This window comes from Oryzias latipes, chromosome 21, assembly GCF_002234675.1.
Source record: "Oryzias latipes chromosome 21, ASM223467v1".
Taxonomy (NCBI): Eukaryota; Metazoa; Chordata; class Actinopteri; order Beloniformes; family Adrianichthyidae; genus Oryzias; species Oryzias latipes.
Window position 1 is genome coordinate 24476459 of NC_019879.2, and position 21610 is coordinate 24498068.

Below are 21610 nucleotides of genomic sequence, written 5' to 3' on the forward strand. Positions count from 1 at the left end.
TCTCTTATGCAGTTGTGTCAAAGCTTTCCCCGAGGAAAAAAAAAAAGGTTTAATCAATTTTTGTGTCCATAGTCGCCACCTAGTGTGAAAAACATGACACTGCAGCAAAGGTCAATTTCATCTCATGGCATCTCTTTTCTTGAGGTTTGAGGATGTTTTATTTTTAACCAGAACTGAGAGAATAAAGGTCAATCTATGTCAGAGCAGAAAATGTGCCAAAAGACTCTTGACATGTAAACTGATTTGTTAAGCAAAGCAGCTTCCGACAACATTTGCCTCCAAACATCCTTTGGTTCAGGTTCTCTTTTGCTGCCTGACCGGCAACATTTCCATCATGATGTTACGAAAGGAGCAACTTTATCCTCTCTGTGTGCTCATTGATTTGGGAGTTCAGTCGTGGCAGAAGAAGTTCGGTTTTGACATTGAGAGGTTCAAGCTTGAACTTTTAAGCATTTAGGAATCTTTTAATCCTCTTTTAAAACAGATGCGTGTTTCTCATTAGCAGAGAAACATTTTCAAGCTGCTGTCAAACCAACAACTAAAACTGCTTTGCAAATTGGAGAAATTCACATTAGTTTTTTTTTTTTTTTTGCAGATCTAACATCGTTTCCATGACTACAGGGTTATTATAGTATGAACTAAACTTGAAAATGTTTCCCAAAACTATAATTTGGGGAATAAATCAAAGAATAAGACCACTTAGAATTTTAGCAAAACTGTTCAACCTTTTTTATCTTTTAAACAAGATTTAATGGAAGAAAAAATAGTCAAACTTTTACAATTAACTCAGTTAATCTCCATGAATGATTGAAACGACAGACGATCTTTTCCGGAATGTTTCTGCAGTTTTTTTTTTTTTGCTCCAATCTTGAATTCCATGATCCGCCATCCTGCGCTGAGATGAGACTCGGAGGTTAGAGCCTCATCTTATATCTGACGGAATCCAAACCGGCACAACTCAGCCTCTCCGGCCCCCGCCACCCCAACAAGTCCACGCCGAGGCCGGTCCACAGGATGTCAGCGGTCCAGCGAGCGCTTCTGGATTGCCTCGGCCACCGCCGTGCGCAGGAGTGCGATGACGGAGCGCGGGTCGTCGCTTCCAATCACAGCGCTGCCCGACACGATCATGTTGGCCCCCGCCTGGACAAGACAGGCGCGAAAGGTGAGGCGTGCGTAACACTAAAAACGATCCGGGCGTACAGAATGCTGATCTTTTACCTCGGCGCACTTGTGAATGGTGTCGGGACCGACCCCCCCGTCCACCTCGATGTCCAACGAAGGGAACTGACTGCGCAGCCAGCTCACCTGTTTGCATGCACAGAAGGCAGACGCTCTTTAGTTACATAGAAAGAAAAGATGTCAATAAAACAGACATAATATTTTAACCACTTTCTGCTAAAAGTCCGCTTTAAATAAAAAATGTAAAAAAAGTTATTACTGAAGTTTGGAAAAATACTTCATATCTTTCTGCCAACTTTGATCAATTTGTACTCTGTCCCACTTCAAAACTGATCATTCTATGATTATTCTATCCCAAATGGAAAAAAATCATTTCAAACATCAGCTTTTTTGACCATTTCTCTGGAGATATTGGGACGATTCAAACTTTAAAAACCCACTCCATTCATTTCAAAGCATTTCTGGTGAGGTTTGAACTATGATTATTCACTTTTTTAGCCAAACGATAAAAAAAAAGACCTATTGTTTTCTAGAACATCATTTCTGCAGAGCGGCAGTAGTTCATAAAACAATTGCCTCTGAGTTGTGGGAGGGACTATTGACGTCGAGTAACCCCACCCCCCATTCCCCTTACCGCTGCTGAGTTGGGAGCAGGGCCCTTGTGTCTTTCCTGTGTATTTTCTACAAGCTCTGTTTCAACCAGCTTTTTTTGTCTGCTTCTGATTCGCCACGATATGAATAAAGCAATACTCAGAAATGCATTTTGAGCTGAAATTTTTTTATATGTGTCCTCCAGCATCAGAAAGAAGCCACACGAACATGTTAAAAACGCCAAAAACATGATTTGCATCAGAGTGGGTCTTTAAAGAATCTACCTGGTTTTAGTCCCAACTTTTCTTTAGCGACCAGAGGCTCCACTGCGGCAGCAGAAATGCTTCATCCCCCATCTTGCATTTGTTACGTGTTGTCCTGCTCTGTGGCGGCGGTCCCTGACAACATCCAGTGTTTGGCAACTGTCCCTACAGCCAACTCACATTCCTACACTCTAATCTGTGTGTGTATAATCTCCACCTCAGACGTTCTCTTTACAAGATTGAACATAAAACACACCTAGATCCACAAACAAATGATATTTATAATGTAAGATGTTTGTGGATTTGGAAGCTGACCTATGCAGCTTTCACTCAATAGATAAAAACAAAATATCAAATAAGGAATGAAAATAATGTTTTTGTCACCAACTGTTAACGTCGCAGGTTCATTTTCTCTAATTATTTCTTTGGTAGAAGATAAACTAGTATTTTTTTTAATTATTTTAATAAACAAAGTGACCATTTAGATTATGTCAGTCAGAAATTGTTCATCTAAACCATTAAACTTCACTTTCGGCTAAATCACTACACAGTTTGTCATCCGTAGATTAAACTTTATTGCAAAGAAACACTCACTCATATAACTTATTTCCTTTGAAAGCCCCATTCCATTTTAGATCAAATTAAAACCATTTGTGTTTCTTTCCTAGGACAGAGTTTCTGCAGAGCGACAGTAGATCATTAAAAATTCGCCTCAGAGTTCTGTATGGGGCCGATGGTGCGGAGTAACCCCACCCGCATTTCCCATCATCCATCTATCTACGCACTTTCCGGCTAGCTTACAGCCCCTCACACCCCCAACCCAACATTAGCGCTGCAGCAAAAACAGCGAGCAATATTGGAGCTATCCGAGCGTACAACTTTGAGCCAGATGCTAACATCTGTGTATTTTGCTTTTTAGATTCTTGAGGCCCATCCAGCGTCTTTTCTGTGTACAAATACAGTTTTTCACACAGCATTGTTTTCGTCTGCTCCTGATTCACAACAACTTGAATCAAGAAATAGTGAGGAATGCAACTTTAAGCTTCATTTTCCTTATAAATGTCCTCCATCATCAGAAAAATGCTACAAAAATCGTGAAAAACACTAAAACCACCATTTTCATAGGAGTTTATAATATTTTCTTGTAGGTTTGAGTGGGAGGAGCCTTCACTGGATTCAATTTTGATTTGAAAAAAAAAAAAGTCTGTAAAACTTTAAGAAAGCAAATGGCGGACAGAACTGCTGCGGCATTCACACTCCTGACGCAGCATTCACACTCCTGACGCAGCATTCACACTCCTGACGCAGCATTCACACTCCTGACGCAGCATTCACACTCCTGACACCTCCCATTACAGTCTGCCATCTCTGCAGATCCAAGTCGCCGCATCCGCCACTCCTCTAACTGGGACTTTTGACGGTATTTCATGTCTCAGTTTCAAGATAAAAAATAAATAAATAAAAAATCAGAAGAGCAGAAGTTTAATGAGCGTGCAGCGGGACGCAAAAGAGAGAAACTCAGACTAGGAAGCGGGACGTTTGTTGAAGCTGCAGCAGCAGCAGCAGCGGCGGCGGCTCATCTGGGAGCAGAAAGGGAGGTTTGGAGAGACGCAGCAGACATTGGCATGCAGCAGGCTCCTTCTGAGGGGGGGGGGGGAGTCAGAGCTTTGAGGAGGCAGAGCCACATCTGAGGCTGGAAACGAGGAAGCCGAGTGGGAAACGGATCCACTGCTGAGTGATGACGAAGCAGCTTCACTCAAACTCTGATTCAACCATTTTTTTCCTTTTATGGGGCGCAATTACTCATATGTGTTAAATATGTTAACCCTTGTGCTGTCTTGTGGGGTCCAGATGCCTCGGAGGCACGTTAACATTAGGAGTGGGGTCATCTGGACCCCACAAGACAGCACTAGGGTTAATTTTGCACTTTTGCTTGATTTTATGCATCAAATAAATAGGATAGAGGGACCAACATTGAAGATCCACAGAACAAGCTGCAAACCTGGCTCATATCTCTGTTCTTACCTTCGGCATCATGTCATCCATGAACTTCTGTCCTCCAAAACCGGGCTCCACAGTCATGACCAGAGCCATGTCGATCTGGTTGGCCCAGGGAGCCAATTCTTCCACCGTAGTCCCGGGTTTGATGGCCAACCCCACCTGCAGCAAACCAGAACTGTTTCAGCACGCCTCATGGTTGAACCCGTCCTAAATGAGACACTGCAAAAGTCAACGGCTCGTCCGATCATCTTGATCCAGAAAAAAGTGATAATCCAGGAAAATATTCAATACAAAAACCCCCCCAGAAAACAAGGAAAATGTGAAAAAGTACCTCAAAGTATATTTTCCTAACAGTTTCCTGACTATCCGTCTGCTGTATCCATCGAATTAATCCCTCTGTAGTTTTGACAACCATTAATAATACATTTATAGCTCTATTTCAAGCATTACTGCATTTATTTTTACTTAAAATACAACAGTGTAAGAAATTACACAAAACAATTTTTTAATACTGTGATTTTCCGGTTTTTTTCGATCAGATTTAACATATTTTAAAGATCAAAATGCATAAATAAAAGATTTAATCAAACAATGATGGTTAAGGGTCCAGCATGTGGTTGGAAACATGTTTTTCATGATCCTTATTATAACTTTTTCAAACACATTTGATGAACAGTGTGTGCAACATGTGGTCATTAGGATTTTTAGAAACAAGGCAAACAATCTGAGACATTTTTCACAAACTTTTGGATAGTTACAAATGATAATAATAACCTTCATTTAAATGTCTTTTCCAAGAAATTCCAATAACTTGCAGCATAAATCTTGAATTATTTTTTTTTAAATAATTCCTACAGCTGCATAATAAAATGTTTATATAAACGGGATCAAAAATGTGGTGTTCTGAAACATGTCAGGAAATCTTACATTAGAACTTTAAAAAGTGTTTTACTAAATGGATTTTGGGGATTAAAAGACAAGTTTTAAAAAGAAGGAAAAAATATTTTTGCTCTATTTATTCCCCTTTTTTATTTTTCTGCCTGACAGGCGCTGCGTCTTCAATAAAAAAGGCTTCTGTCAATGTTTCTGCTGTTCCACAGATCTGCATGTCAGAGGATGAGATTGAGCTGCAGAGGAGCTCCGCCCGTCACACGCCGCAGCTCAAGCAAACACAAATCTGAGGACTTTGTGTTCAAAGGTGTGTTTACAGAGCACATCAGTTGCTGACAGTCTGGGCTGCATGTGGATGCCTCAAGTACAACAAGTCTACAACAAGAAGCACAAACACTCTGTCAGAACGCATAGATGCCAACAACACGCAGTTCTGACAGCTCATGCAAGCCTTCAGCCCACACAGGAACCACCATGCTGACCCCTCAGGGTCACAGGCTGGTCAGTTGAGAGATTTTAATCTGAAATACAGGTTCCTGCTTCATCCGCTAATATACGCAATGGATTTTGGAACTGGAATGTACGGTGGCCCGGAAGTGCAAATCCCATCAACATATCACCCAATGCAAAACCATTTTAAATATCACTATTCTGAATGCAAACCAAATGATAAATACATTTACATTTTATCAATTAAAGTAAAAATTCAAAAACCTTGTTTTCAGAAATCAAAATTTTGAAATGTTAAACATGAAACTAAATAAGAAACCAGAACATCACTGATTGTTGAAGAGTTTTGAAAAACTGTGATAAAGACTTGATTGAGCAATCACCCACATTTGCAGAAGCTTAATGAAATATCTTTTGACCATATTTCCATGCTAAATAACTTCCTGTAGAAAAGGTGACCAAACGTCTTCCTTTCATCAGTGACGTCCCAAATCTTCGATTTCTGGAAATTACATTGTTTTTCTGAAACGATTCCTTTTTATTTTGTTTCTTTTTTGTAACTGGGTTTTAGTTTTTTAGAATTCTTAATTTTTGTATTGTTTTCTAAAATGTAATTTTGTTTGTATTATTTGTTTTGCTTTTAAATTGATCTTTAAAATGTTTTTGCATCGAGTGATTTGCACCGTGCTATAAACAAATCAATACTTCAAGACCCACTCCAATCCTCTTTTGATCTCTTTTAAAAGCATACCCAGTAGTATTTTAATTATGATTATGCCATTTTTGTGTCGTTTTCTAGGACATAGTTTCTAAATTCACCTCTGAGTTGTTGTTGGTGCAGAGTGAGCCTGCCCCTGCTTCCCGTCATCCTTCTGTTTACACCCTCTCCCACTAGCTTACAGCCCCTCACACTGTCAACCTGACATTACACGTGCATGCAAAAAAAACGGTGAGTAATGTTGGAGCCATCCAGCTGTACAGTGTTGATCCAGATTCCAGCTCAGACGAGGAAAACCAAGACGTACACGGATCTATTTGTTTGCAAGTGGAGGCATCAGAATGGAGCGGAGCAGGGAGCTTGTGGTCTGACTATTGTAGAGCTACAAGCTTTTTTACGCAGCATTTTTTTCGGCTGCAGCTGATTGACAACATATTGAATAAAGAAATGAAAATTTCTAAGCTTCATTTTCATTAGAGTGGGTGTTAAAAGGAATCAACCTGCTAACAGCACTTTGCAAACGTTTCCCCAAAGGTTTTGAGCCGTGACTGTATCTAAATACCATAGTGCCTCATAGCAATGCTGCAGTTTGCAGTTTCTCCACCATTGCTTGTGTTTAAACTCCTTTTCTCTAAATGCAGAACATCCGTGTTGCTGCATTCTCTGTTGCATAATAAACCCCTTCTTACCAAGACTTCACGTCTTCCGTGACTCAAACATTGATGCATTCATTAGAGAACTTCCACTTCAGGTACTGCTCCTCTCTAGTCCACCCCAAAGACTAAAACATCAGAAGTTCTACCTAAAACCCTTGACTATAAAGCCAGAAAGTCTTCTTTCCTCACCTTCATTCTGCTTTCTCGAATCTCCTTGATGAGGTTTCCAGGGTTGGTTGTGGCCTCCAAGTGGAAGGTGTACTGGCTGGCTCCTGCTGCAGCCATGGGCTTCACCCACTGCTCCGGTCGGGACACCATCATGTGCATATCTGTGACAACACTACACTGTTTCTGCACCTCAAACAGCAGGACAGTTTTAAATCAGCTTTGTGGTCCAGTGAGTGTGCGGCTGATTTCTCACCAAAAAAGGGGTCTTGGCCCACGCATTTCCTAAGGCACTCCACCATGGGGTGACCAAATGTGATGTTGGGGACAAAATGCCTTCGTGGGGGAAGAGGAAAAGATCAATCGAATTGGGAAATCCTTAGCTGCTAACGTGTGAAAAAGTGCCTTTTCCAATAACGATAAATTGTCAATAAATAGTAAAACTAAAAGGAACGATATTTCTTTAAAGACACATTATTTTAACCTCACCCAAGTTTACTTTGAACTAATAAATTTAACTTTCTTCTGGTTTAAACTAATTCTGTACTTTGCTAGTTTTTAGCGGTTAGCATTCTAGCTAACAGTACTTGTGAACTGACCCGTCCATGACGTCCAGGTGCAAATAGTCCGCCCCACACTCCATCATCCGCACACACTCGCTGCCCAAGCAGGACAAGTCGCTGCTCAGGATGGATGGACCTATCTTTGCACTGTATGCCATGCTGTGCTTGGTGTGTGCATACAGCCTGGCAGCGGCACTGACGAAACGACAAATTGTGAGATACATGTTGCTCAACTTCCGCTAAGGGCCTTCAAAATAAAACGCAATGGCTTAAAACCATATCTGTATTTTTGGAGTTACACAAAAACGGAGGGTTTAAATACATTCACGTTTCAAGTTACACCAAATTCTCAGCTGTTATTTTTTAACTGATTTTAAAACATTAGATATTTAATTCTGAGAATGGGTCAAAGTTTTACTTTTTTTGTATGTGTACAAGTCATGTTCGGAGCTCACACTTCCGCTTTGCAAATCAGACAATACTTATCTTTTATCGCTAGATGGCGACAGACGCTTTTGATGAATTCCACTTATAAACATAGTTTAACTTTTTGTATTTACTTTTATTCTTTTTTTTTTTGAGCATGTCAATATGGAAGTCTGGTTAATAAAGAAAATTAATTGACGAATAGAAGAAGTGTTTTTTTTAAATAAAGTCGTAACAAATAAGAAAAAAATGTCAAAAATCTGAGCTCTTTTTCAGGCTGTTTGTACAACAAAATAATCTTCTACTTTCCTGCTGCTACTACAGTTATATATATAATTACAGCTATATATATATATATATATATATATATATATATATATATATTTAATGTCAAATACATCACTAAATGTAAAAAGAAATGTGAAAAAAGAAATGTATTAGTTAACTGAGTTACCACAAGTAGAGCTGTGGATGCAATTCAAAGCACACCTTCAAACCAAAGGGCCTCCTTGTATGTAACTATAGAAAAAACAATAAACCAAGACATCTGGAAGAAAAACTGTTTTCACATATCTGTTGCATCTTATGCTGCTTATGCTCCAAAAACATCACACTTACGATATTTTCCGAGTTCCTGAAAAAAATGATGTGTTTCAAACTTGAAAAAGAAATCTCTACAAAACCCTGTAAAGATAGTGCTAAAAAGCTGAAACTGTAAAAAAAAAAACAAAAAACACCAGCGAATTGTTCTTGTCAGTGATTGTTGTTGTGTTTGGGCTTAAAATAAGCCAGCATCATCCAAAAAGGTAAATGTTGGACCCAGATGGGATTGCCAAATGAACCATAACTCACATTACAGCTCCACATTAGTTGTGTAGTTGCATCAAAATGTTGCAACTTGTCAAGTTGTGATGCCATTGCAAAGCCCTTAAACTCAGGAAACGTGTGGGTGATGCTAAAAGCGTGAGTTAAAACGACGGCTCGTGATTCAGCGCCACAGACTCTGCAGGGAGGAACGGACCAAAAGTCCAGGAAGGTATTAGGTGAAGCTCTTCTGACACTGTCTAAACAAACAAAAATAAAACAAATTTATAGACTGAATGATTCCAAATAAATGTGAAAACTTTGCAGAAGGTGATGAAACTTGCTTTTTTTATATTTATCCTGGCAATTAAAAAAACAACAACTTTTTAATCACATTTTCTGTTTATCAGTTGTCAGTTTGTTTGTTTTTTGGGGGGAGGAAATGTTGGACAGACAGCTGCTAATTATAATGTCATGATTTAAAGTAATGCAACTTTCATTTATGATGGCCTTGGATTAGATCCACTGAAATAGTTTGAATGCTTCTCAGATGGGTGTGGAGGGGAATTAAAGTGCTCCGCTTTTCATAGAGGAGCTGAAACCATGAAGAGCATCTCACAGTCTGATGGACTGAACCGAATCTGACATTTACAAGTTTTGGCCACGTCTTGTGTTGCTGCTGCAGTGATCGAAACACTTTTAGCATGAAGCCCCTTAGCAGACAGGCAGGCATGATGCATGGAGTTTTGCAGAAAGGTTAAAGCATACTTGAGTTTCAGGGAGCCGGGGCCTCAGGAGACTCTGAGCAAGGCAGTAAAACAAGCTTCGGTTCTGACAGTCGTAGAAGTTTTATTAGTAGGTTTAAAAAGAAAAAGAAAAAAAAGTCCTTCATCTGCAGAACGAGTCTCTTAACCTGCTGAGGGAAGATGATGATTCATTGCATGTCGCATAAAGAGTCTGAACGAGATGAGCAAGAGGTGATTGAACTGTCTGGTTTATGATCAAGGTTAATGCACCCCCACGCACCCCGCCTACCTGCTTAATTAAAGGGGTCCTTCTTCTAACTGCAGTTAAAAAGCATTCCTTACCTTCTGCCAAAAACACAAGCTGACTGGAGGCTTCTATTTACTGAAGGCCACCATTGAAAGCATCTTGTTTTGGTTTAGCGGAGCAGGAAAAGCTCAGGAATGTAACTCATACTCGCTTTTTGGAATTTTGTTCCTGTTTTCTGTGGAGGTTTGTTGACATAGTTTCAATCTGAAAACACCCCCGTAGTTTTGATTCAGGTTGCGTAATGCCTTTTTCTGTTTGTTTGTTTTTCTGATGACACGCACGCTATGCCAGTCTGCTAAAAGTAGAAAAGGAAGGCATGAATGAATTCTTACAAAAAAAATCAAATATCATGATTTTGTAAGGTTTTAAATGAAAGCTCCAATCATCTTAACAGTTCAAATTGTCACTTTTTAAAAGATGAACAACAACAAAAAAAATGAAGGTTCATTTCAACATAAAACCTGCAGTATTTTACCTTTTAAGAATGGTTTATTATAAAATATAACAAGTGTGTTTGAGCTCCCATGGCTGAAGATGGCAACAGGCCTACACAATCAGTTAGTTCCTGCAAACGTGTTTATTGCTGTTGGTTTCCAGGAGATATGAGGACGTCCTTCAGGCGGCCTCAGAGCCAGAGTTGGGTTTCTTTTATGGGTGACCACGGTAATCAAAAGTGTCAAAGAAATCTTAAACACTGTCATTTATACTGTGAGAAGGAAAAACGCGGGGAGGAAAAAAAGGACGATTGGGTTTTTCATCTTCATTAACTTCTCTGTGGGTTTCCTTAGTGACTGAAACGTACATACTTCACGCTGATTTTCTGATCAGCAACAGGCCGAGTCATTTGTTGCAGATGGAACAAGAGATCAAATGACCCAATGGTCAAGTACACCATGCTTTGTATTTTTTGGATCCTGTTTATTTAAAGACCCATTGCAAGAAAAATCATATTTTCTGTGTGATTAGTATGTTCTTGTGGCATTTTTCTGATGATCGAGGACAAACATAAAGAAAATTAAGATAAAAATTGCATTTCTGGGTCTTTCTTAATTCAAATGAAGTAGAAGTTTACAAAGGGACATAGGTGCTACAATCAACAGCCTGCTCCGTTTCATTCCAATGCATCCGCTTGCAGATGACTAGAGTCATGTACGTCTTCGTTTGCCTGGTAAAAAACTGCCCGGCTGAAAAGCTCCAATATTGCTCGCCATTTTGTTGCACCAGTAAAGTTAGGTTGTGAGGGGCTGTAAGCTAGCGGGAGAGAATATGAACAGATGGATGATGTGGACTGGCTTCCACCGTGCCGACAGTCCCGCCCACAGTTCAGAGGTGGATCTCTGATAAACTCCTACTCTGCAGAAACCATGTCCGAGAAAACAACTAGTTTTTTTTTTTGGCTAAAAACGGCCTATTCAAAATTAAAAGATCACTGGGAATGCTTTTTCAATAGATCAAAAGAAGATTGGAGCAGGAGAAGACATAACAATAAGATGACATGTTTTAATTGATTATTTTTTATTATTTCAAGCCACCAGTTTTTATTTTTCTGTTTTTTTTCCAGTCTTGGATTATGTTAAAGTCAAGACATCTCTGGCTGAGCTGCTGTTTTATTGTTTGTCACAAAGCAATTTCCCAAAGACTCCTTAACCAAAAAGTTATCAGTGAAAAATTATATTTAAAAAAAAAATCCTAAAATTAAGACTCGGGGAAAAAAAGAGGACTTTTTATAGAATTTCTCCTTCAACATAATTCTAAGGGCAATTAATGTGTTATATTTTTAAAATGAGAATTTTTAAAAGGATAAACTTTGGGAAATTCATGAGCAGAATTTAAAATTGCTAAAGGAAAATCATATTGATTAGATAATAAAAGTTGTCCATGGATAAACTTGTGAAGAATGTGATCATGTCTCCCCCAGGACAAAAAAGAACAACAAAAACAACAAAAAAAAAAAAAACTCAGAGTGGAAGTGATCACAACCCTGAGATATTTGGTAAAAGATCAAATAAAAACTGTGAGGACTTGAACCTGATCCAAGTTAAACAGTGCTGCAATCATGTTAGTTGGGAAAAGGTAAGTCATTTTTCTTTCATTAGGTTACAAATAATCAGGCGAGTAAATGAAAACAGGTAAATAACTACCATGTGTAAATCGGCCTCTCGCTGCCTCGCTAACATAAGGCTTCCTGTATTTGCCTGAAACACCCCAAGGGAATTTTTAATACTGAAATAGGAGGTTGTCTGAAAGAATTGTAGCATAATCTGTTAATTCAGCCTCAGTTGCAGAGCTCTGTCAGCAGCAGCTCTGTGTCTCAGGCACAAAATGGATCTCTTTCAACACAGGTGCACCATTAGAGTTCTGCGAAATTTCCCAGTTAGAACAGTCCAGACGGGGTTCCTTCGTTTTCTTTTCTTTAGAATAGAGCTTTGCTGCATCCAAACTTTAAATAAAAAGAAAATTATACTTTTGTTTTCATAAACAGCTAAATTCATTTGTTGATATTGTGTATGCTTTGTAGGATTTTCTGAAGGCCATTATTAACCCTTGTGCTATCCTAGGCACTTTAACGTTGGGAGTTGGGTCATCTAGACCCACTAGACAGTGCGCTGAACCTTTTTTCTTCAATGATTTGTGATCTTCACTGGCGTCCATGGATTACATGAAATCTTTCCACATTTATCCACCTTTGTCATGGTAGGGAGAACACGTCAATGTAAGGGTGGGGTCATCTAAGATAGCACAAGGGTTAGTTAGTTTTAAAATAATGAAATAAAATAATCATCAAGCTCATCCCCACTAAAGAAAACACAACATGAGGACACAAAGTGACTTTGGATAAATAATTTGTTCTTATTATTGGTCATTTGCAGGAGTAATAGAGCACTGATTCATAAAGCAGAATTTCTTCCATAAATAAGTCGCACATTTCCATTAACCTCTGCAGGAACTCAAGCCGTATAGGTGCTGTTATGTTTGGGCTTTTTTCCTGACACTGATTATTAATCGGAAACTTTTCTCCATTATCTTGATTCGAACCTTCCTCTGTCCTCGCAGCAGCTGCTGATTCTGAACTCCTGAACAAACAATCGGCTCAGGCGCGTCTGTAGTGATGCTCAGACGGAGAGCGTCTCTGAAGCCTCTCTCTGCCTTGAACTTAACGTCTGGAAGGTCAGGATCTGAGAGGGGAAACGGAAGGGTGCGGCGGTTAGAGCTACTGTTAATGCTAATGATCAGTTTTTGTTGTTTTTTTTCTGCCGTGTGGAGGGGGTACTGGGAGGAAAAAAGTCTGATTGTGTCAGGGACACAGAGATTTCTCAAAAGCTCTTTTTGGTTCGAGACTAAGTATAAAAAAACACAGATTTTCCTCAGTGTCTTCAATACTTTAAAGTTGAATTCCATAGTGAAAACATATACAACATTTAGTCCATCACAGTGGAAAAAGATTTCTAATAAATATAGATCCAAAATAGATATAAAAATGTATTTAAAATTAAATCAATCAAAACCCTAAAAATCTAAGAAAGTTCATCAGTTGTGGATCTGGAGACTCTGGGAACAACAAACAAGCTCCACTCAGAGAAAACAGCTCTTGTGGGGAGATGTGGAACAATAAGATCATGTGGACAGGAAGGGGGCCAGGCTGGGGGCTTATATAATATACTCCACATTTTATAGGTAGAGCAGAGAAAACATGATCTAATGAGAAATGGGATCCAATTAACCAGTATCAGTGTTCTCACATCAAGGAACAACAAAAACACATTTCATTTCAGCCTGATTTATGGATTAAAAGTTTAGTCCTATTCAGACATGACTGGCGGGGTGAATGTGAAACAACTGAGGCTAAGGATTACTATGCTTAGACAGGGAATCTCTGTGGTTTCAAGTTTATTTTTTTCCAACCTCTGAGATTTTATTTTTCCCTAATGAAATATCAACTTTTGTTTGATTCAAACATTTAAAAATAATCTAAGTCAAAGTTCAGGAAATGTCTAAGAAAAACAGCTACACTTAGCCTTTTTTTCCACATTTTCTGTTTCTCCAAAACTAAGAACACGTGCGTGGAAAAGCAGGTGAGCTGTGCACTTGCGACGTCGAAGAATTCAAGATGATAATCTGCCATTTTTGGTGAACTGATCTTCAGCATGCGTGCAATCTCCATGTAATCTGTCTGTCAATTTGCTGCTCAGAAAAACAAAGATGCCAGCAGAAAGATACACGAGAAATGTTCCCAAATAAGCAAAATACTGCAGAGAATCAATCTGGAGAACGTTATAAAACAATTTAAAAACAGTTTGAGCTCTGAAAAGATCAGAAGACTTTTTTTTCTTCTTTTTCTTTTTTTTTTACGTGTCCTGTCCAACAGCTGGGCAGGCAGATGAGAGCTGAGGGCCTCTTGTGTTGGACATACTTTACTTTAACAAGAGGGGTTAGTAATCTTCAGACAAACCAAAGGTATGACTGAATAAACCCCTTTTGTAATTGAGGCCAAACTTTATTAATTTCAATCATGTTTGAAAATCTTTTGTGTTGGACCGGACGGAAAAGGAAAGAAGGGAAGAAGAGAGAGGGATGTTAGAGAGAGAGGGGGGGGGTAAGAGGGTGATAATAGGAGGGGGGGGGATAAGACTATGAAGCAGCATAAAGCAACAAGTTTACTGGTTGTTTATCATTACGGTAAGGTTCAAATGTAGTACAAAAAGGGCGGGGCCTGTCCACACACACACTCAAATGTTATCAACACACCTGCTGGCTGAAAAAAATGTCCACATGTCAACATGTACACAAAACCGATAGTGAAAAAAAGATCAGAAGACTTTTGGCACGTTCAAAGAATTCAGGGCAGTTTTCAATCTTCTCAGGAGGGGATTCACCTCAGGCACAAACTGTGCAATGCTCAGAAAATTTAGAAGAAGAAAAAAAAAACTTCCATAAGCTAGTGCTCTGATCCTCACAGGTTTCACACAAAGTTGTGTTGAAATCCACAACAGTTCGATAACAGAAACAACTATAACTGCTTTGTAAAGTTTTTCAGGAGAAAGTCTTTTCTAAGAACAAACGAAGGCTGAGAAAAAATAAGATGGACAAGTTTTTAATCAGTGTTTTATATACAGATCAAATAGAGTTCAACTGTGATGCCCGTTGAAGAATTATTTTAAAAAAACGGTAACTATATCTTCAAGGTTTCACTCATCTTCAATGGGAACTCCTTATGAGAAGCGTTGAATCAAAAAAATTCTGATTTTCAAATAGGCAGGTAAAATTCCACACCTGAACCCAAATAAATCTCTTCAACAGAGTGCTCAAAACCACTATTTCAATTAAAGTAGGGTTACTTCAAAACTATTATTTAGGGGCAGCACGGTGGTGCAGTGGTTATTGATCTCGCCTGACAGCAGGAAGGCTCCGGTTGAAATCCCAGCTGGGAACCTTTCTGTGTGGAGTTTGCAGGTTCTCCTGATGCATGTGTGGCTTAAAATCAGAGAAGTGAAGGTTTACTTTGCATGAATTTTGAAGCCCAAAAAAATCACAGCAAGGTGAATTCTAATGACTATAACAGACAGTGCCGTGGAGGATGCTCACAAACACACACACACAGGTCAAACCTTTACTTGTGAATGAAGTCCATTCGTCTCTCCTGGATAAAAATCTTTGTGACTTTAAGGTAAAAACTTCTCCTTATCTTCTTTTAGTTAAAGATATGTTGTTCAGTATTGGTCATCCATTAATTATTACTTCATGTTTGGAATAAAAGTCCACATTTGAATCATTTTTAAATTAGATTACATCTCCTATTTTTGCAGTCAGTTAAAGCAAAACATAAAGACTTCTTAGTCATTCTATAAATCATTTTAACAAATATTTCTCAACAAGATATCTGATTTCTTCAGATGTCTCATGACAAACATGTTGGGTGGTCATGGCTAGAGAGTTTTTCTGCAGATGTTGGTGGAGGGCGCCTCAGCTCCTTTAGACTTTGCTGAAAACTTTTCAAGGGGATTTTATTTGCCCCTTGAGCAACGCTGTAAACACTTTTCTCGTAACTCCTGAGTTTTTGAGTCACCACCCAGAAAAAAAATAATTGTACACTTAGAAACTCACAAACAGATTTTATCCCATAAAACTGCTGTACAATCACTAAAAGAAGCCACTTAAACTTTCAGATCAAAAGATCTTTTCTTCTGCTTAGCAAAAGTAGACTTCAACCACCAAGAAAAATAATCTTATCAAGAAAGTTTTTTATTAGCAAACAAATCGCAGTTTAAACAAACACGTCTTATGTTGCAGTCACATCGAATGCGATTTGCGTGTCAAATTCGCATCAGTCGCCTCTATTTGGATACACAAAGAGTTTGCAGCTCAACGCTTGTCCAAAAATGTGTTCATAAACTTGACGCCACAGACGGATGTGGGAGGAGCAACCGCCAATGTTTTTAGCCTGATCGCTGCATGAAGCAGTGTCTGTATATCTCGTTTACAATGCATGGAAGACACAGACGATGTAGAAAAGATTAGGTTTATTTGTTTGAAGAGCTCAAAGGCACGTCTCCATGTCTGGTTTCATGAGATCATTCAGAGATTCCCCCAAAACGGTGAGGTTCATCATCTACTGCAGGAGCTGCATCTGAATGACGGCCGCTTTCAGCGGTACTTCTGTCTCTCTGTGATCCAGTTTGATGACTTGCTGTCCCGCATTAGTCAGAGGAGGGAAAAGATGAAAATAAGAACAAAATACAATACTTTTTTAACTATTGTATTGATGCAAATGATAAAATTATCATAAAGTTCTGCACAGTGGTGCAGTGGTTAGCATTTTACCTCACAGTGAGAAGGTCCTAGTTCAAATCTCAGCTGGGACCTGTCTATGTGGAGTTGTATGTTCTTCCCGTGCATGCGTGGGTTTTCTCCGGGAACTCTGGCTTCCTCCCACATACCAAAAAACATGCTTCACAGGTTGAGTAATTGTGTGGAACTGGCAATCTGTCCAGGGTGTACCCCTTCCAACAGTAGCCAGTTAAGGTTCTGGAGGCCCTGTGACCCCAAAAGGGAAAACGTGGGTTGAGAAAATGCATCGATGGATCATCAAGTTCAGGAAGAGAACAATCAGATTCTCCTCCATGTTGATTTTGGACTCCATCCACTGATCGAGTCACGTGCCAAAGCTGATTTCCTGATTTGTTGACACGGGCATCTTGTACTTCAAAGTTTAGATATTTTTAACTCTGGATGTTGCACCGTGGCACTCGTGCCCAAAGCTGAAATCTTGCCGCAGGACCTAAGATGGCATCTGTGCATTGACTGACTTCTGCCTCATGAAACTTCATCACACTTTGACCACTTTGTCATTCATAAATAGTAGCTCTTTGAGGACATTCGTGAGAGAAGATAAGATATTATTTATTGATCCCGCGTTGGGGAAGTTCAATTGTTACAGCAGATCAAAAAAAGTAGAACAACAATAATGTGCAAAAATAATGAAGGGCTATATATGCCTTAACAGCATATATAAGATGCTGAAAGGTACAATGACGTATTGGATATAGTTTATGTGGTTTAAAACTGGTAGCTCATTGTGTTGTTCATGTGGGGAAATATTACATCTAAACTTCGTAAAAAGAGCTGAATCCCTTGATTTAATATCCAATATTTGAAGTGTTTAGATGAAAGTATTGAGGGGAAAAACAAAACTGCCAAGTGCAATATTTTCTCACAGCATGAAGCTGCAGACTGTGTTCTCAAACAGATTTAGAAGGCTTTGATCGAATAGCTCCCTGAGATCAGATATTAAGATTTTGTGTTACCTCTTTTTTCTGATAAAAGGGTTTGGTGTGTTGATGTTTGAGTTTTAAGTGAAATCTTTTCTTCTATTTGATCAGTTCTCTCTGATAGTGAAGTCTTTTTCACTCTAGTGTACACTCTGTATCCACATCCAGTCGGGACTGTAAATCATGGGGATTTATTTCCTTTCGGGGAGTATCCAGTGCTTGTAGTTCAAAGAATGTTACAGGAAAATAAGCTGCTGAGCCTTTGTTAGTGCAGAAAAAAGTGCACCTTTGGGAAGCTCTTTGGTGCACCAAGTTTATCTCCCTAACAAGAAGATAAATGTTTTTTGAAAAGTGGAGGAAACCATTGCTATCCCTTTGTCTAAGTGGGATAATAGATCCTGACCTGTCTGGTGTTTCTAACAGCTGCTACATCCGATGTGGGAATCTCAGAGTAGTTCCTGTAGTGTTCACAAATTTTCAATAGAAAGCTTTGCCATTTAACCAGACTTTTTTGGCAACACTTGAAATCCGATGAGTTATTAGTAACCAAGTAACCAAGTGGTTACTTAGTAAAGGCTTCAGTTGGTTTTATTTAGAAACAGCCTTCAAGCTGTTTCATTTTACCCCATCCTTTCACGGATTGGCTTCTTGGTGTAATGGTGGACAAACAGCGCAGCAGTAATGCCAATAAGAGGTTGATATGGGTTTTGTCCTCATTCCCTCAGTGGGGAGTTTGCCCAGGGGTGTCAAAATCTACAATTCTAAAATCCAGTACTCTTGAAATTTCCCAGAAGTCTCTCCAAAAAAAACAGTGTGCATCGATGCTCACCAGCTCACTCAGCTGGACTGAGTGAGCCCTGCCCCAACTCGTTCCAAACAGGAAGTACCTGTTGGTTCCAGAAAACCAAAATCCCATGAGAAATAAACAGCTATAATTCAGTCTTCAACTTTAACGGACCTGGAAGTGAGACATTTTCAATGAGTGATGTCACACTCATTCAGTCCAGTTCTTCTATACAGTCAATGATGCTTACTAGGTTAGTGAATGTGGACCACAATGCATTGCGCTTGATTTATCTTTTTTTTTTAATTGTTTTAATTAATTTCTTTATAAATCCTCGACGTTTTCATCATCAGAACACAGAGGATTCAGAAATAGTCTTTGTAAAATATTATTATTTTGCTGGTTTTTTTCTGGCAAAATGGGTGACGTCGGCTTTTAAAAAAAGTCACGAGCAAGTGTCAAAGCTACATTAAAATCCAGGACACTTGATGGTCCCGCACTATATCGTCCTTTAAGGGTCTGGCGAGGGAATTCAGACATGGCTATGATATAAATATATTTTTGCACATATGGCTTTGAGACAGAAATGACGTGTTCATCAGCCCCAAACATGGATTTAGCAGCTCGTTTTTATCACATCATCACAGCTGACGTTCTCCAAGTTCCCCTAAACAGCTAATGGTCAAATGGTCAAACAGTTGAATTGAGTGTGAAAGCAGATGGAGGTGAATGTTGGGGAGAGACTGAATGTCTCTTCATCTCATTTATCAACTTAAAACAGCCTTTTCTGTCATGGCCATTGAGTTGTTGAGGGGTGGTCTATGAGGACTTCACAGGGTAAAGGGTATGAAAGATCTGGGATAGAAATAAGCATTGTCTTCCAACCGAGCGTGCGAGACAAAGAGCTCTGCTTTTGTGAAGTAAGAACCAGCGTTAATACTCCTTATCCGCTGTGACCTGTAACCCTTATTTTCTGAAATGTAATTAATTGGGTAAAAAAAAGGTTTACCTTAGTTTACCTTAGTCTACTACCCTAAAAGGCGGTAGCAGACTGAATGAGCATTGATTTATGGAAGCGATTTTGTAGCATTAATAAAAAGCAAAGTCAAAACCAGAAATGCTTTTTCATTTTCAAAATGAAGCTGCATTTTTTGACTAAAAAAGAAAATGAAAAAGCAATCCACCAAAATGCTTTTCCATTTCCTTCCTCAACACAGCTTATTCTGTCACTTAATTAAAATTAAAATTAAAATGGTATTTGACATTTCATTTTCAAGACGTTCCATGGTAAATGTGTAGCATAATTCATTTAGAAATGTTTAATTTGACATTTAAAATGGATTAATAGAAATGCTTTTTAATTTTCAAAATGAAGCTGCATTTTTTGACTCAAAATTAAAAAGAAAAAGCAATACTTCAAAATGCTTTATCATTTCCTTCCTCAACACAGCTTTTTCTGTCACTTAATTAAAATGATAAAGAAAATGGTATTTGACATTTCATTTTAAGAAAGGTCCCTGGTAAATGTGTAGCAAAATTCATTTAGAAATGTCTTATTTGACAATTAAAATGGATTAACAGAAATGCTTTTTAATTTTCAAAATGTAGCTGCATCAAATGCCTCAAAATTCAAATGAAAAAGCAATATTTCAAAATGCTTTTTCATTTTATACTTAAAACCGCTTATTCTGTGTCATAATTAAAACGAAAATGCAAAGAGGGGATTGCATTTGCAATTTCAAATCCACCCTGCAAAACTTGGAGCAATATTCATTTCGAAAAAGCATTAGCAGAGGGGAGGCGGGGCGATGACGTCACTGCTTTCTCCGTGTGTCCGGCTGCTGACTGACGCACACACACGCACCAGGAGCAGACTGTGTTAGCGGCAGAGAAGACGGCTTTGAGTTGGTTGTGAACTTTTGATGAGTTTACACAGCTTCTCAGGACTACATAGCAGCATGTCCGCCTTCTGCGGTCCTCCTCCTGACGCACCGCGGACAAGATTTTTTCTGCGGACCGCCAGCTGCCTTCGCAGAGCGGAGCGCGAAGCTCCCGATGATCGCTGAAGGCGGAAATGCTGCTGCGATCTGAGAAACCATCAAATGAATTTGTGTTTCCAGTAGTGTCCAGAACAAAATAAAGACTCATGTAATTTCCACATATTTACACATTTATTTGCAGCTTCGCGCTGAATTTGCTGTTTGATGACATCTGGAGCCCCATCAACAGATAGCAGATTTTACCGTACTAAACGTTGCTGGTTGGACCAAAAACACTCACTCAGCGCGAAGCTGCAGGAGACTATCTTCATAATGTGCTTTTATTACTGTCAATATTATTATTAAGGGCCTGCTCTACTCGATCATATGTTTTTAAATCCGAAGTTTGGTTGCGATTCACAGCTTCTGATTCACGAGGGAGCTAAAGGAACATTCTGCTGCATTTTTCGCATTAAGATCCAGAAATCCAGGTTTGAGCAGTCCAGGTCCAGCGGTTTGTGAACAGGACCCGGTTTTAGGTGATCTTAATGCGAACACAGACATACCAGGTCTCTCAGCGACAGCTGCCGGACACACGGAGAAAGCAGTGACGTCATCGCCCCGCCTCCCCTCTGCTAATGCTTTTTCTAAATGAATATTGCTCCAAGTTTTGCAGGGTGGATGTTAAAATGCAAATGCAATCCCCTCTTTGCATTTTCGTTTTAATTATGACACAGAATAAGCGGTTTTAAGTATAAAATGAAAAAGCATTTTGAAATATTGCTTTTCCATGTGAATTTTGAGGCATTTGATGCAGCTTCATTTTGAAAATTAAAAAGTATTTCTGTTAATCCATTTTAATTGTCAAATTAGACATTTCTAAATGAATTTTGCTACACATTTACCATGGACCTTTTTTAAAATGAAATGTCAAATACCATTTTCTTTATCATTTTAATTAAGTGACAGAATAAGCAGTGTTGAGGAAGGAAATGATAAAGCATTTTGAAGTATTGCTTTTTCTTTTTAATTTTGAGTCAAAAAATGCAGCTTCATTTTGAAAATTAAAAAGCATTTCTGTTAATCCATTTTAATTGTCAAATTAGACATTTCTAAATGAATTTTGCTACACATTTACCATGGACCTTTTTTAAAATGAAATGTCAAATACCATTTTCTTTATCATTTTAATTAAGTGACAGAATAAGCTGTGTTGAGGAAGGAAAAGAAAAAGCATTTTGGTGGATTGCTTTTTCATTTTATTTTTGAGTCAAAAAATGCAGCTTCATTTTGAAAATGAAAAAGCATTTCTGGTTTTGAC

General features: G+C 38.8%; 1 protein-coding gene across 2 annotated transcripts; it reads right to left on the reverse strand.

Annotated features, from left to right (window-relative positions):
* Positions 1-377: 377 nt before the first annotated feature.
* Positions 378-9811, reverse strand: rpe (ribulose-5-phosphate-3-epimerase). 2 transcript variants are annotated; one of them, XM_023950851.1, is made up of 7 exons: positions 9796-9811; positions 7514-7672; positions 7171-7250; positions 6939-7078; positions 4059-4193; positions 1219-1305; positions 904-1140 (listed from the first exon to the last, which is right to left on the reverse strand). In XM_023950851.1, the coding sequence occupies exons 2-7, from the start codon at positions 7633-7635 to the stop codon at positions 1018-1020; spliced, it is 687 nt and encodes a 228-aa protein (XP_023806619.1). In that variant the 5' UTR covers positions 7636-7672; positions 9796-9811; the 3' UTR covers positions 904-1017. The 2 variants fall into 2 exon arrangements, with proteins under 2 accessions (XP_004081840.1, XP_023806619.1); XM_004081792.4 differs by lacking the exon at positions 9796-9811 and having other exon boundaries at positions 378-1140; positions 7514-7711.
* Between the last annotated feature and the right edge of the window lie 11799 nt (positions 9812-21610).